Source organism: Gasterosteus aculeatus, chromosome 7, assembly GCF_964276395.1.
Source record: "Gasterosteus aculeatus chromosome 7, fGasAcu3.hap1.1, whole genome shotgun sequence".
NCBI classification, from domain to species: domain Eukaryota; kingdom Metazoa; phylum Chordata; class Actinopteri; order Perciformes; family Gasterosteidae; genus Gasterosteus; species Gasterosteus aculeatus.
The window spans coordinates 903,747-919,271 of NC_135694.1; the positions used below are offsets into that span (position 1 = coordinate 903,747).

General features: G+C 51.7%; 2 protein-coding genes across 7 annotated transcripts in view; one reads left to right on the forward strand and one right to left on the reverse strand.

Annotated features, from left to right (window-relative positions):
* The first annotated feature begins 847 nt into the window (after nt 1-847).
* On the forward strand, nt 848-10,192 carry LOC120821691 (uncharacterized). 5 transcript variants are annotated; one of them, XM_078106009.1, is made up of 17 exons: nt 848-1,273; nt 3,279-3,315; nt 4,046-4,086; nt 4,181-4,280; nt 4,574-4,709; nt 4,795-4,939; nt 5,016-6,071; nt 6,253-6,360; nt 6,866-7,028; nt 7,132-7,429; nt 7,518-7,706; nt 7,836-7,885; nt 7,965-8,188; nt 8,283-8,314; nt 8,413-8,581; nt 9,085-9,173; nt 9,289-10,192. In XM_078106009.1, exons 1-17 carry the CDS (start codon nt 1,195-1,197, stop codon nt 9,409-9,411), a joined length of 3,039 nt encoding a protein of 1,012 aa, XP_077962135.1. In that variant the 5' UTR covers nt 848-1,194; the 3' UTR covers nt 9,412-10,192. The 5 variants fall into 5 exon arrangements, with proteins under 5 accessions (XP_077962135.1, XP_077962136.1, XP_040036520.2 ...); XM_078106010.1 differs by having other exon boundaries at nt 8,416-8,581; XM_040180586.2 differs by having other exon boundaries at nt 6,289-6,360.
* Nucleotides 10,193-10,865: 673 nt separating this feature from the next.
* LOC120822339 (serine/threonine-protein kinase DCLK2-like) overlaps nt 10,866-15,525 on the reverse strand; it is an 11,995-nt gene continuing 7,335 nt past the window's right edge. For both annotated transcript variants that reach the window (XM_078106012.1, XM_078106014.1), the window contains exons 10-16: nt 15,304-15,423; nt 15,069-15,215; nt 14,802-14,935; nt 14,606-14,683; nt 14,376-14,472; nt 14,226-14,306; nt 10,866-14,075 (exon numbers count right to left, since the gene is read on the reverse strand). In XM_078106012.1, coding sequence (XP_077962138.1) covers nt 13,974-14,075; nt 14,226-14,306; nt 14,376-14,472; nt 14,606-14,683; nt 14,802-14,935; nt 15,069-15,215; nt 15,304-15,423 — 759 coding nt within the window. In that variant the 3' untranslated portion in view covers nt 10,866-13,973. The remainder of the gene's footprint in view (nt 14,076-14,225; nt 14,307-14,375; nt 14,473-14,605; nt 14,684-14,801; nt 14,936-15,068; nt 15,216-15,303; nt 15,424-15,525) is intronic.

Consider the following 15,525-nt stretch of genomic DNA (forward strand, 5'->3'; position numbering starts at 1 on the left):
TTTCTATGGTGGGATGGAAGTAAAGAAGTTGTCCTGAAACACCCTGGATTCCTTTTGCTGCACGTCGCCACAGAGGCGCATAACTACGTCAGTGATGCGTGATTCATGACTTTGATACAATGATTCCTTAGATGTCACTTGATGTCACCAACGTGTTTAAACATCTGAGAAGCTGTAGTGACCTCTATGCATGAAAGGGTTAAATGTTCAGAGTTAGTAGATAAAAAGATGAAAATGTGTAATACAATGCAGGGATTTAAAAAATAATAATAAATAAAATAAAAGAATACAATTTGACAGAATAAACGGGTGAACATTGAATAATACCATTGTAACAATTGCTGTAGAATGTTAGTTGTCCTCTAATAAAGATGAGCCCCCGTAATGTGGACATTTTGTCCCCACAACCCTTAAATAAATCACAAGTCACCTGGATCCAAGCCAGCAGCATCCTCATCTTCTCCATCATAAGTATGAAAATACGATAAAATATTTTATTCAATTAACTTTGTCATTTTAGTGGTGAGTGAGCTTACATATATACATATATATATACATATGTATACATATAACACATATATATGTATCGATTAACGTATATTAATGAGGATAACGTTGATCCGCTGCAGTGCGCATGCAGAATGCAGCGGTGTCGCCCCCCAGTGGCGACCAGGAGGATTACGTGTTGAGAATGAGATCAGAAGATGCGGGTTTATTGGTTTTATTGGGCTTCAGTGGGGGGGGGGGGGGGGTCGTCCCTCTCTGCTAAATCACAACGGTGCTGGAATGTGAGCAGCTGGCACATCTGGCCGCAAAGGGGGAAGAGAACCACACAGAAGTTTATTCCGGGAAGTTGAAGTGTTTTGAATTTGTTTTGCTTCTGTGTTTTCCCAGCCGGTGACGTCACGCGGCTCGGTGGTCAAACAGGGAAGTGCGGAGACAAACTTCCGCCTCGCTCCGACTCACCGGAGGTCTCCACCGGCCGGAGCGTCGTGTCTTCGGGGCCGCGAAGCTGCGCCCGGTGTCCGGGGAACCCGACCGGGCCGGCGGGTGTTACCGGGCCGAACGGGACGAGCAATACACGTCCACCCGGGACCGGGACCGGGACCCATTCCCACCCGCACCGAGGGACGGGAGGAAGGAGGACGGGACGGTAGGACGAGCGAGGACGAGGACGGACAGCGGGCAGGAGACATGGCCGAAGCCCGGCCCGAGCAGGAGGACCCCGCGGGGCGGGAGCGGGTGGTCCGACGGCCGCCGGGCGGCGCCGCAGGTAACCGCCATGTTCACACGTACCAGTACACGCGTCCTTAGGGTCCTTCTGCCGAGCTGCCCCCGGTGACCCCCACGCGAGCCGATGGGCCGGAACGCGCACGGTGATCGATTGGGGATTTATTGGTGATCGATTGGGGATTTAAGGGCCTTTTACGGCAGAACTCTGCGGCTTCCAGCTCACGTGTCTTGTCTCCAGTACACGTGGTGTCTCCAGAACAACACCTGGAGGACTTTTAGTGTCTCCACGGAGGGGTTACCTCGGGACACTGAGGACATCACGTTGTTGGCAGGAGGTCCCGTGGGAGACGGGCTGACCAAAGCCACAAGTTCTCGCATCGACGTGTGGAGATCGGGGGTCAAAGGTCGCCCACGCAGGCTTCCGTTCACTCACTCACGCGCAGCCTCGACTGTAGCGTCTGTGAGTCCAGAGGGACGGCGGTGATGTTGTTGTGGCGCGGAGGTAGAGAGGCTGCGCTGGGTGCAAGGTCGTTGGTTCGAGTCCCAGCTGCCCCATGTCAAAGTGTCCCTGAGCAAGACACCTGACCGCTAGTTGCTCCCCAGGCCAAATGTAATGTGAGTCGCTTTGGATAAAAGCGTCAGCTAGATGACCTGTAATGTAATGTCATCACCTCGGGCCTCCGGCGTTGGGACACGAGAGACGTCCCAGGACCAGCCGGAGAACCCAGAGTGCACCGTGACCTCTGACATCAAGTCATGTGATGAGCTGGTCGACTCAAGGTGGGAGTCATTTAATTCAGACTAGAGGTACCAGCTTCCTCTTTCTTTCTACATTACATCGCATTACATTACATTACATTACAACACATTACATTAAATTACATTAAATTACATTACATTACATTACATTACATGACATCACATTACATGTCATTTAGCTGACGCTTTTATCCAAAGCGACTTACATTACATGCATTCAACCATAAGGAAACAAACTCAGAAGAACAAGAAACAAGAAAGTGCAATTTGCAATAGATAAGAACCATTATAAGTACAATTTAAGTGCAACAGTTTGTAGAGTCTGACGTGGTGTGTCTTTAGTTTGCAGCAGAAGATATAGAGGAATATCTATATATCTATATAGATTTGTATTGTCTTTGTATACATACCAGCTAACGCTAATGCTACAGGTGAGGGAGGAGGGTTGGGTTATGAAACCCCAGCGTGGGATCCACCCGCTCTGCTCTCTGATTGGTGCGTTTTCCTGGGATCAGTTTGGATTCAGAGGGAGGATCCACTGAGCGCTTTAAGAGCAGATCTCGGGTCGATGATGTCATCACACCTGCCCCCGCCTTCATGGGCGTGGCCTCTTCCTCTGTCCCTTGTCCACCAGCTGCAGAAAGCGTTCAGTGGTTCTTTTTAAGCTTGTGGTTGGGTCTGGTAAGAAGTTATTACCCCCCCCCCCCCACACACACACACACACACACTCAAGGCAAACATTTGCCTCCGTCTGCATCTACAGGTCAGAACGCTGCTCCACCTCGAGAACAAAAAACATCTGGAAGCGTTAAAGCTCCTGATGACTCCAGCAGAATCCCTCGAGAGCCAATCACAACCCCACTTCCTGGAGGCTGTCGGCCAATCGAAGAGCGGGGGGCTGTGGGGGGGGCAGCAGAGGAGGAGGAAAGAAGACAGAAAAGAACAAATCAGAGTGTTTTGGACAGCGGAGCGTCTCGTCTTATAGAGTTCTAGAAGCGCTGCTTCGTCTCCGTGGACACCAAGGAGAGAAGGAGCCGAGGAAGGAAGGAGGTAGGAGACGATCCGAGCGGGAGGATCTAGCCGCTACGTGTTTCTTCTCCGGCGGTCCACAGTGATGCTGATCCTAAAGCAGAGGACGCCCGTCCCTCAGTCCTCTGTGGTCCGCTGACCTCAGAGCTGCTCCGTAGTTAAACGTACCAGACCTGCATGTCGCCACGTAGGACCACAAAGTATCTGTAGTCTATGACGCAACCAGGTGGTCACGTGATCTGTCCTCTTCCTCGCAGGACGTCCCGACAGAAGGAAGCCGGAGCATCGTCACAGGTAAGAGACTCTTTTTCATTCAGAGGGGAGCAGATTTACTCCCACACGCTCCGCCGAGTCTTCTGTCGGCCCGTTGGCATGGAAACCAGCCAGAGAGGTCAGAGTTCACTCTGCGTGTCTGTGTGTAAGGGTTAACTAATGAGTAAGAGAGTATGATTCATTATTATAGACACACACACACACACACACACACACACACACACACACACACACACACACACACACTGACGTGGTTCAGGAGAGAAGAAAAATGCACAACATGGAAAAACAGCATCAGCAGAGAGGAGGAGCTCACACAGCAGGAAAACACACATCTGCCTCAAAGAGAGAGAGGTGTGTGTGTGTGTGTGTGTGTGTGTGTGTGTGTGTGTGTGTGTGTGTGTGTGTGTGTGTGTTGGGTTAGCAGCTCTCTGGCAGACAGAGAGACAATTGAAAGAAGACAAAGTTTAAGACGTCCCCCCTCCTGTCATCGGGGGGGGGCTGCTGGCTCCTATTCTGCCTAGCAACAACGCACAACAGTACACGCTATACAAGTTGTGCGTTTGACTCGGCACAGATTCACGAGAGCGACGGGAAATACGACACGATGGAAAGAGTTCATATTAAAAACTTTAAATAGTCGAGGAAAAGACACGTTGAGTAAAGACCCCCCCCCCCCCCCCCCCCTGCACCCCCCCCCCCCCCCCCGACCCTTGTTAACATGCGCTGATGTCTCTCTCTCTCTCTGTAGCCAGGGTCCTCTCTCGTCCATCAGAGCAGTCATCAAGAGAAGTGAGTCCTCCTGCTTCTTCTTCGTTGGTGCTTCATGTCTGAGTTCTGCCTTCAAATAAAGCTTTGTGGGTTTAACTGCTTCCTGTCTGCTCAGCCGCCACCAGGTCCACGTCCCTCGCCGAGCCCTCCAGGGACCGGGACAGAGACCGGGACCGGGACAGGGAGCGAGACAGGGACAGGGAGCGAGCCAGGAGGTGAGACGGGCGTTCATGAGAATGAACGCTCGCTTTGAGCAGCTTTCACCCCACGCCTCCTCCTCCTCCTCCTGCTCCCCCTCCCCCTCCTCCTCTTGCTCCTCCTGCTCCCCTCCCCCTCCCCCTCCTCCTCTTGCTCCTCCTGCTCCCCTCCTCCTCCCCCTCCTCCTCTTCCTCCTCCTCCTCACATCTAACACGGATTCCCTTAAGACACACATCTGTCAAATAACTCCATCGCTAACGTTAGCACGACGTAGCGTTCAACATGTGACTTCCTGTTCTCCCGTTGCTAGGCGACCAGAGATCACCATCCTGTCGGCGGAGCCGCTGTCCTCCGCCCCCTGGTTCCCCGGCGCCTCGGCGGGATTCCCGCCTCCGCCTCCACCCGCGGCTCAGATCTGGGGTCCCACCATCCCTCCGTCAGTGCAGGTGAGAGCAGGTGTCCCGCCGACGACCCGCTGTCCGTCCAACGAGCCACCAGGACGAGTTGAGTCAGTGTGTGTCCTCCTCTCAGCCTCCTCCGTCCTATGAGGAGGTGATCAGGGAGAAGACGCAGGAGCAGGTTCTCCTTCCTCCTCCGTCCTCCTCCTCCTCCTCCCTGATAACGATCTCCACCCAGACGGACACGGGATCAGGCCCCCACCCCGAGGACTCCCCGGGTGAGAAGGAGGCGCCGCCTTATTGTTGTTTATTTGGTGTAAATGTTTCTCGGTTAATTTGGGTGTTTGCGTGCAGCGTGCAGAGGACCGGTGAGGCCGCCACGGCCGCCGCTGTGCCGCCCCCCCCGGCCGCCTCCCCTTGATGACATCGCCCTCGCAGCCAGCCGATCCTCGCCCGACCTCCTCGCCGAACCCTGCCCGCCCTCGACCTCCGGCGCTCCGACTGACCAACGGGATCACCCCCCCGGCGCGCCCACGCCCCCCACCACTCCCGATCCGCCGGAGCGTCCCAGGCCACGCCCACGCACCAGGCTCGCCGCTCGGCCCGTCGCCAGCGACGTCAGGGTTCAGACTCTGGTGAAGCTGCGCGAGGACGGCGCGGCGACGCTAGCCGCCCTCGCGGGAGCTGCCGCTGACCAGGAGGCGGGTCGGGGGAAGTACCTGCAGGAGCTGCTCGAGGCCTTCAGCACGGACGACTGGGGCTTCCCTGATTGCCGTGGCGACAGCAGCGGGGACAGCCAATCAGAGGGCGAGGAGGAGGAGGAGGAGGAGGACATGGCCACTCTGAGAGCCAGGATTCTTGCCTTCGAGCAGCAGCAGGGGGCCGAGGGGGGCGAGGAGGGCGGAGACGTTGCCGCCGCAAAAAGACCCGAACCTCGGCCACGCCCTCGTCTCCAGGGGCAACCGGCCAAATCTGTCCCGCCCGCTGTTGCCCCGAAACCTAAAAGCCTGCCGCAGACCCCCAAGCCGTCCAGCAAGGTATTCTGGGAGGACGCAGGTTTGCCGGAGTCGAGTCTCACCGAGGCTCAGGCCGCGCCCCCCCCGACAGCTGCTCCGCCCCCACCCTGCGGCAACGCCGAAAAACCCTCCGTCCCGCCGAAGCCCACGGAGCCCTCCGCCCCCGTCGCAGCTCCCAGACCCCCGCCGCCGAAATCCGCCTCCTCCACCGGTGAGCCGGCCAACCCCAAACCTCCGCCCCGGCCCCCGGTGGCCCCCCGGGTCGGCACCGAGGCTCCGCCCCGCGATAAGAGCACCGCGCCCGAGCCCGCCCCCCCGACTCTGCCCGCCAGACCCTCTGTGGAGGCCGGGACAGGAGACCGGACGGAGACACGGGACGCCGACAAGCAAACTGGTGAGTTATCCCTGACCTCTACCGTGACCTCTGACCTCTACCGTGACCTCTGACCTCGACGGGGACCTCTGACCTCTACCGTGACCTCTGACCTCTACCGTGACCTCTGACCTCGACGGGGACCTCTGCAGTCACAATACGTCGTGTTGCACTTGTTTAATAATCGCATCATTACGTGCAGCGTCACGTGTTTCCGCCTTCATGTTTTCTGTTCCAGTGAAACTAGGAAGCGTTCGTCCAGGAGTCCCGACCAAACCAGCAGCTCTGACGTCACCTCGCAGGGCCAGCGGTAAGTGTGTGTGTGTGTGTGTGTGTGTGTGTGTGTGTGTGTGTGTGTGTGTGTGTGTGTGTGTGTGTGTGCGCGTGTGCACTAAGCTGGATGTTGATTCAGTACAATGGATCGTTTCAGAGCTTAGAGCCACACAAACTTGCTCATTATGTTGCAGTAATATGTAAATGTGGAGAGATGTGCCGTGTCTGTGTTGTGTGTCTGTGTTGTGCGTGTGTGTGTGTGTGTGTGTGTGTGTAACACGGGGGGGATTCTAGCTTTCAATCCAAAGCTTGTGAATGAAAAATGCAGCAATTGTGGGGGAAGAAAAAAGCCTCCTCTGTTTGTGTGGTGATTTTTATGAGTGTGTAACATCACTTGCTGTGTGTGTGTGTGTGTGTGTGTGTGTGTGTGTGTGTGTGTTGTGCGATTGCCCCCCCCCCCCCGTGGTGGTGATTTCTTCCTGCGCTTTATATTTTACAATGAATGGTTGAATCCTCTGATAGAAAACGTTTCTCTCCTTTAGCTCCAAATCTGGCCCCCAAACCGGCAGCTGCCGCCGCGGCCCCCCTGACCCCGGCCCCCCCGACCGACGGCCTCAAACCTCCGGCTCCGGCTCTGAGGAAGGGCCCCAAGCCGGAAAGTGCCACCGCAAGCCCAAACCCCCCGGACCCCCCCCTGCCTCCACGGTAACTTTGATAATCTCATTTAATCAGGAACCGCAAGAATTTTTTTTTTTATTTCGTTTTATTTTGAAAAGCAGCTTCTGTTCTGTTCTCTTTTCCTCTCCAGGCCTTCCAGCGCGAAGCTCCTCCCCCTCCGTCCTCCGCCAATCAAATCCACTCCTGGTCGACCTCCGCCTCCAACCGTCAGCTCGGCGCACTCGGCCAACCAGACGGCTCCTCCTCCTCCGGGCAAGACAGGCCCCGCCCCCTCCGTCCCCTCGGCCAGCCAGTGTTCGTCTTCACCGACCCCCACGTCCCGTTCTCCCGTATCAGCCAATCAGATGCAGCCTCAACCAGCTTCAAAGAAAGGGCCGCCTCTGCCCCCCCGCCCAAAACCTGGACACGCCCTCTACAACAGCTACGGGGTACGAACACACACACACACACACACACACACACACACTCATGCTGTCATAGACTTCTTTTGTTTCATTGATTTTTATTCTTTCTCAGAATCAGGAAGTGCTGATCGTCCTGGACGACCCGCCCCCCTCAGAGCACCCGGCGGGGGAAGGGGGGAGTCGAACCGCCGTCGACCCCCCGCAGTGTCTCCTGGACGTGGACACCCAACCAGAGGCGCCTCTGGACCGGGACGGCCAATCAAAACCCTCCTCGGAGGGCCTCGGCCTATCAGAGTCCCAGGTAACGGAACGGGGGAGTCGGCCAAAGCCGAGGGGGGGGCGTTCAAGTTCCGCTGTGATTTGGAGCACTGCACGTTCTCCCGTTATGTTTGCTGAACTTCCATTAAGGGGTTCTTCTTTTGTCCTTCAGTCCATTTTACCTGTTGAGCCCAAAGAACGGCCCGACCCCCCCCCTGTCAGGTGAGACACGCAACCGATCACCACACAACAACTACACAAAAGGTCAGACAAATCACCGTGTGCGTGTTTGTGCGTGCAGCGGCCCCCGCTGCGTGGCCCTCTTCGACTACGAGGGCGAGGAGGAGGACGAGCTCACCTTCTCTCAGGGCGACGTCGTCCGCCTGCTGCAGCTCATCGGGGCCGAGTGGGGGCGGGGCCAAATCCACGGGCGGGTCGGCGTGTTCCCGCTGAACTTCGTGGAGGTGGTGCAGCCGCCCGGCGGGGAGCCCGCGGCGACGCGGGGCGCCGTCACGGGACCCACCGGTGGGCGGAGCTTCTGCTTGGAGGCTCAGATGAGCTTTGATTTATCTGGAGACGCGCTTGTCTCTACTGAATGTTCGTTTGCTTTATTCAACAGGAGCCGAGACGCCCCCGGACCCCCCCCCTGAGGTGTGTGTGCACCGGTAACGCCGCGTGTGATCGCTGGACTGCTAGTTTGTGCCGTGAATCGGTGATCAGTGTTGTTGTTGTTGTTGTTGTTGTTGAAGCAGTGGGCCGAGGCGCTGTACGACTTCCCCGCTCAGACCGCAGACGACCTCTCCTTCCACAAGGGGGCGCTCATCCAGGTGACGGAGCACCTGGACCCCCAGTGGAGGAGGGGGAGGCTGGAGGGGAGGGAGGGCATCTACCCCGCCGCCTTCACGCAGCGCTGTCAGGGTAACACGCACACGCACACACACACACACACACACGCACACACACAGCCCGTCAGGGTAACACACACAGACACACACGCAGACATAGTTGTAAGTACTCCACCTGCATCACGTGCAGGAAGTATTTTATATTATTTAATCTAGTGGGTGAATAAAACAAGCGCCACCTTTTTACTGAACGTTTTTTTATTTGACGTTTTAGTTTTTATTCAAAATGTGGATGAATTATAATTATTAGTCCGTCTGTGCTTTTTCATTTCTTCATTTAATTGTATATTATTGGTTCTATGAAGACGTTATTATGATATTTGTTACAGGTTTGTTTCTGGTTTAAATTATTTTATTAGATTTTTACGAAACAGATTTTACCCCTTTTTAATCTCCTGGTAAGTGTGCAGCGATGTGTGTGTGTGTGTGTGTGTGTGTGAGAGAGAGAGAGAGAGTGTGTTTGTTTGTTTGTCCACTGAGGTCTCTGAAGCGCAACTTCCCACTTCCTGTTTCTAGCTCAGCCAATCACAGGCCAGCAGACGGCGGTTAAAGGAGTGGCCAAGTTCGACTTCACAGCTGAGGGCGAGGATGAGCTCACCTTGAAGGTGTGTGTGTGTGTGTGTGTGTGTGTGTGTGTGTGTGTGTGTGTGTGTGTGTGTGTGTGTGTGTGTGTGTGTGTGTGTGTGTGCACTGAAGGACGTTGTCTCTTCCCTCCTGCAGGTTGGTGATGTCATCACGCAGGTGGAGTTTGTGGATGAGCAGTGGATTCTGGGAGTTGTGGACAAGAGGCGAGGGATTGTTCCTATAAACTACATTTCCCTCCTCAATGAGACGCTTCAGTAGCTCTGCGGCTGTTTCTATTTTCATTATTTCCGATAGTTTGCTGACTAGACGGAGGAGCTGCAGTCGGTGTGCACGCACTCAATAATCTCATAATGCTTTAAAACACAACAAAAATGACATATAAGGTAAAATATCACAATACAACTTCAATAATGTCCTATAATTCCTATTGTAACACAGTAAATGTGTAAAGAAATATATTTGGTGTCTTTTTCTTGCACAGATTGGCAACATTTTAAAACAATGACCACTTATAAACACTTCAATGAACCAGTAATCACATTATAATAAATGATTTAATGTGTTTATGGGAGTTTAATCTGATCCTCGCCTTATAATGTGTGAGTTCTGTCGTAAAGCATTATTATTATTTATAAAGACGGGAATCTAATATGATTTATGGACATTTGTATGTATAATAACATACAAACGTCCGTAAATCCACTTTTCACTTGTTGCACCTGATAATCTGATGTGTAGCATTTATTAACATAACTGACTGCGGGCAGATTATATTGTTTGTGACGTATGAAATGTTTAAACATTTTAGACTAAGCTTCAGATTTCTACATCTGTTTAACTTTAGGATCAAAGGAAGACGTATGAACGTATTTCTGAGACGCTCAAGACAAATGTTTAACATCTATTTCCTGTTTGCTTAAATTAAAGAGGCGACTCATTAGAAGGGAAATCGAACGTCGCCTTCGTATTGTGAGTGAAATAAGAGAATCTGTTTTTAACCTTCAAACTTTTTAACAAATAAAACTTTCAGACATTTCAATCATTGTAAACGTTTTTTTTCTTCCTTCTCTTTTTTTTTTTTTTTAATTTCCACGAGAAATCGACTTACCCTTTTTTTCCCCAAAACAAACTATTTCTTTTCTGAACCAAATATATTTTCAGACTCAACTGTCAAAATAAATATTTGGTCCAAAAATGTAGACAAATGTTTGAATAAAGGTAAAACATTAAGAAGTTACATGTAAGGTAAGAAATTTATTTGAAAACGAATCAAAATATATTTGGTCATAAAATGTTTGAATAAATAAATAATATAGGTCGAAAAACATTTTGGGGGAAAAATATCAAAATATTTAAGGGAAAGAATATTTGGGTCAAAAAATATTTGATAAAAATATGTGAAGTGAAAAAATGTAGAAAAAAGATCAACCTCAAAACATCAGGTCAAATGGAAAAATGTTTTTAAAAAACTGTCCAACTACGTAATATATTTGTCTTTTTTCACCATGATGAAATACGTCATGGTGAAAAAAGACAAAAAATATTAGGTCGAAAAATATTCGGGGAAATGAAAGTCAAATATGTCAAACTTTTTTAGAAGTAAAAGCAAAATACGGCGTCTAAAACTCAGTGAAAAAGAGACAAATATTCGATGGAGAATCATTGGTGTAAAACAAACAAGAGATTCCTGTAAAGCGGATGGAAGAACTCTGCACTGCACCAGCTTTTATTTTCACAGTTGAACGTATCGCATCCCGATCCCAGCGTACATCACAACACATACATGTCTCATACCGTGTGCACCTTTTATACCGCGTGCATGTTTCATATGGACACGGATCGTCGTTTGCATTAAAACGCGTCTCTTTTATCTTCTGCTCTACCTTCGTTTTCCTTAAAGCATCTTGCGTCAAACAGCTGATTGAGATTCCTAAATGGGACGAGATAACCGGGTTTAAATGTTCAAAGTTTCTCGTTTGAGGAATTCGATCTGTCCTAAAAACAAGTTTCATCAATCTGAGCTGGACGGAAGTCGACTGCAGAGATGCTCTCAGGGAAAGAAGCTCAGTCCTAACTTGTCTACTTCATAAAAAAGACTCAGTTCCCGTCTGATGAGATGAGGCATGATGAGAAACACAAAGTCTACTGACTCCTGGGAGTCCCAATGAATTCAACCTTTATAAAAACATATTCAATGAAAACCAGGAGTTCATACAAAGGAGACGAGATGGTTCCTGGACAGATGACCTCTGGGAGGAAAGGTCACAGATTGACCGATTACGTTACGGCTGAGTTGGAAAACGTCTCTGAAACTCACCCGGGGTTCAATCGGCCGCAGTTTGTTTCAACTCTCGCGTGTCAGATCTCTGACGACGTCTGCGGGTAAGAAAAGGAACTGAACGTTGGCAGAAACCACAGAAATGCTAATGCAGGATATGCAAATGTCCAAAGACACCAAATCGGAAGTTTATCAAACACGTGTCGGGCGCCGCTCGCCGGCCGCGCTCACCGACACGAGGCTCCTCCGGGTTCGGTACTGAGGGGAGAATTAAGACTACGGGCTGGAAGCAGGCGGAGGGGGAGGAAGGCCGGTGGAGGGTCAGGCGGAGGGGGAGGAACGCTACGACCTTCTGCCACTTTCCAGCATCGTTGCTCTTTCCAAAGTCGACGTCGTCCCGTGAGCGGGTGACAGGAAGTGGGTGTGGTCCCGGGGACCATCCCTCCGTCCGACGCGTCTCCTCCGCTGAACAGGAAGACGTTCTTTGGGGTGAACTGTCCCTTTAAACAAGACGACGCCCACTAATCTTCAGACCAATCGCAGTTAAACAAAGATCTTAACGTCTAACTGTCAACACGTTTTATAGGATTCTCCCCGAACTCTTAACAGGCGGCGGCAAAAAAGAGGCCATGGAAAGGTCAAAGGTCACGGTGAGGTCACGTTTACTCAGATAACATTCGTTTTTTTAGTTTCCTTTGATCTGGACACACTAAACACTCACTGAGAACCACACACACACACACACACACACACACATGCACACACACACACACACACACATGCACACACACACACACACACACACTGACCACCACTAAATAGACTTTGGTCCTGTGTGGATGCAGCGACATGATTGATGGATGGCGGTTGAACGTTGCGACTTTTTGTTGCTAGGCAACGTTTACCTTTGAACTCCTTCCTCACAGTTTGTCTACACAGCCTCAGAAACCTTGTTTTTTACTTATATATATTTATTTATTCTAATAAGGTTACTCGTGTATTATTGTTTTTAACTGTTTTATATTAAGCTGCAACTCTTCATCACCGGAACATAAAAGTGAGGATGTGATGTCACAATTATTAAAATGTCAAAATAATTCATTTTAGTGTCTTTTGGGAACCGGAAATCAATGATAACTTGAGCATGAGTCGTGTTTGTCAGCGGTTAAATGGGATGTAAAGTAAAAAGTACAATAATGTACTTTTGCAAAATGCGATATTAATCTCTTTTGTTAAAAACAAGGTTTTTGAAGGATGCCGAGACGTCGCGTCTCTTTTCATTTAATCTTTGTTCAACACTGCTACGGTTCCCTACAACTGAATCACACACACGTTCACAGTATTTACAGCGTATTCTGTTGGGAGCAGGAGGCGGGGCTTGGGCTAAAACACGCCCCCTTTCCTTCGGTCACAGCTAAAACCTTTAAAGGTAGTTAAATGTTTTTGTTTTTTATTGTGAGGTTTAGACGTCGCTCGGTGCGTTTGAGTCACAGTACGAAGGCCGAGGACGGGGACAGGAAGTCTCTGCTGAGTCCATCGAGTCCACGGAGACGCTGAAAGATGTAAATCTGATGGTTTAATCAGCTTCTACAGGGAACGACGGTTTATATCAACGTCAGACGTCCCTTTGAAATCCGTCAAGGTGTGTTAGCGAGAAACACGAAACAGCAGCGATGAGGAGAGACCTGTGGGGGTACGAAGGACACTAAGGGGGGGTCATCAGCGTAAACAGGCACAGTCCTCAAACGTCTCCACGTGAAGGAAGAAGGAGGAGAATCGTCCTCCTGCCAGCGCGAGGACAGCCGGAAGGAATGGAAGACATCCTGCTCGCCGAGCGGCGGCGGGGGGGGGGGGGGGCACTGGTCGAGGGCCGGTCCCAGGAGCCGCCAGGCGTAGATGTGAGATGTCAGTCTCCGGGACAGCAGCCGGGCAGCAGCTTGTGAAAGTCTTCAGAGGGCGCGGACGGTTACCTGTAGAAGGTTGAGTGGATAAAAATGGACCATGAAGAGGAGCTTTAGACCGGACTCGTTGGGTCTGCAGGGGAGGAAACGGGGTTCTGGGCCTCATGGGGGGAACTTATTCCAGTACTATTCCACAGGGTTCCAGTAGAAGATAAGGATACTCGTTTGGTTAAAGGGAGAAAAGGTATTTGGTGAATCTCAAGTTGATGAAACGGGACAAACTCTGTTTTGGTCCCATTTGAGAAGAAGACCTTCTATGACCTTGATGGTTTCCACTTTCTAGGAAAGAGAAAGCTCAGTTGGGTTCCGGTGGATGAACAGATGTTTCCTGCAGGGAGAAGGAGGGGAAACTCCTTCATTTTGAAGTGAAAGAACGGGGCGATTTGTAGACGTTGAGGGAACGTGTTGCATCTCCGGATCCTAGACCAGATTACAGGTAACTTGGTTGTTCTGGTTCAGATTTAAGGGGTACTGGTTTGGTCTTCTGGGAGAATCTGGACCACAAGTGGGAAGACCTTTTTGTGAGGTTTTCAGGTGGATCGAAGTTGTTTTGTTTCCAGTTGATGGAAGACCTCCTTGCTTTAAACCAGAGGAGAAGGAACCGGTCTGGTTTCCAGCGTTGGCGATTCCAACTCTGGATCCAGTGCGTCTCCCCCGGCGATTGGATCCAGCGGAGCCTCGTCCTGAACAAACAACAACACAACAACAAGTCACGGGAGTAGACGGTAAACTCAACTTTTCAAAATGCAGCTGGAAGACGAAACAAGCTGCCGAGGGTTTGAGGAACGTTTCACCAGAGAACCTCCTGAGTCAATGAAGTCCCCTTCTCTTACCGTCACCCAAGGGTGGGACAGGACCTCCTCAGCTGTAAATCGAGCGTCCACGTTCACCTGCAGCATCTGGCTGATCAGCATCTGGGGAGCAGGTCATGTGACTGTCATGTGACGTCAGGTGTTCGTCATTCTGCGGCGGCGATGTGCTACCTTAGCCGGGAGGCTGATGGTGTCCCAGTCCGGAGACGGAAACTCCAGCTTCCCTCTGAGGATCTGGTCGAACAGCTCCTCCTGGACGTTGTTCTCACTGGGGAGTAGAGGAGGAGGAGGAGGAAGAGGAGGAGGAGGAGGAGGAAGAGGAGGAGGAGGAGGAAGGAGTCAACGTTTAATCAAGGATCCGGACCACAGCGACTGGTCACTTCAGAGGTTCACACACCGACCTTCTGAAGGGAGGGAAGCCACACAGCAGGATGTAGGTGATCACTCCGGCCGCCCAGATGTCCACCTTCAGACCGTAGCTACACACACACACACACACACACACACACACACACACACACACACACACTCTGGTCAAGAGTCCTTAAGCTCCTCCTCCTCCGACTGGGATCCGCCGACTGATGCTTTTGGTCTCACCCGGTCTCGGCGATGATCTCCGGGGCGACGTAGGTGGGCGTGCCGCAGACGGTGTAGAGGGGCCCCTCCACCACCGTCGCCAGGCCGAAGTCGCCCAGCTTCAGAGACTTGGTGCCGTCACGGTACTCGCACACCTGCAGCACACAAACACACACACAGAGTACACACTGACAGCTCACAGCCGGACTGATCGGAGGAGCAGATGAACTTCACGATCACGGTCACGTTTAAATGTGTGTGTGTGTGTGTGTGTGTGTGTGTGTGTACCAGCAGGTTCTCCGGCTTGATGTCCCGGTGCACGATGTTCATGCGGTGGAGGTACTTCACGGCTCCCGACAGGTTGAACACCATCGCGCTGGAGTCCCGCTCGCTGTACTTGGTGGACGAGGTGATGGCGTCGAAAAGGTCGCCGCCCTGAAGCCGTGGAAACCGTGAGTACAAAGACCAACAGGAAGGAGCGAGGAGGGGGAGGAGGAGGAGGAGGAGGAAGAGGAGGAGGCACCTTAACGAGCTCCATCACCAGGAACAGCTGACTGGGCGTTTCGTCCACCTCGATCAGCTGGATGATGCTGGGATGACGAACCCTCCTCAGCACCGCCACCTCGTTCTCTATCAGGTGCTCCTGACACACGTTAACCATCGGGGGGGTCAAAGGTCACGCAAGCACTTTGTCACCCACCAGGGGTCAAAGGTCGCAAATGCACTTTGTCACCCAGCGGGGGTC

Excerpts from the sequence above, each read along its gene's own strand:
- LOC120821691 (XM_078106009.1), top strand. The coding sequence starts at position 1,195 with ATGGCCGAAGCCCGGCCCGAGCAGGAGGACCCCGCGGGGCGGGAGCGG. Across the intron at positions 4,281-4,573 it reads GACAGGGAGCGAGCCAGGAG|GCGACCAGAGATCACCATCC; the intron begins GTGAGACGGGCG and ends TCCCGTTGCTAG. Across the intron at positions 7,430-7,517 it reads CCCTCTACAACAGCTACGGG|AATCAGGAAGTGCTGATCGT; the intron begins GTACGAACACAC and ends ATTCTTTCTCAG.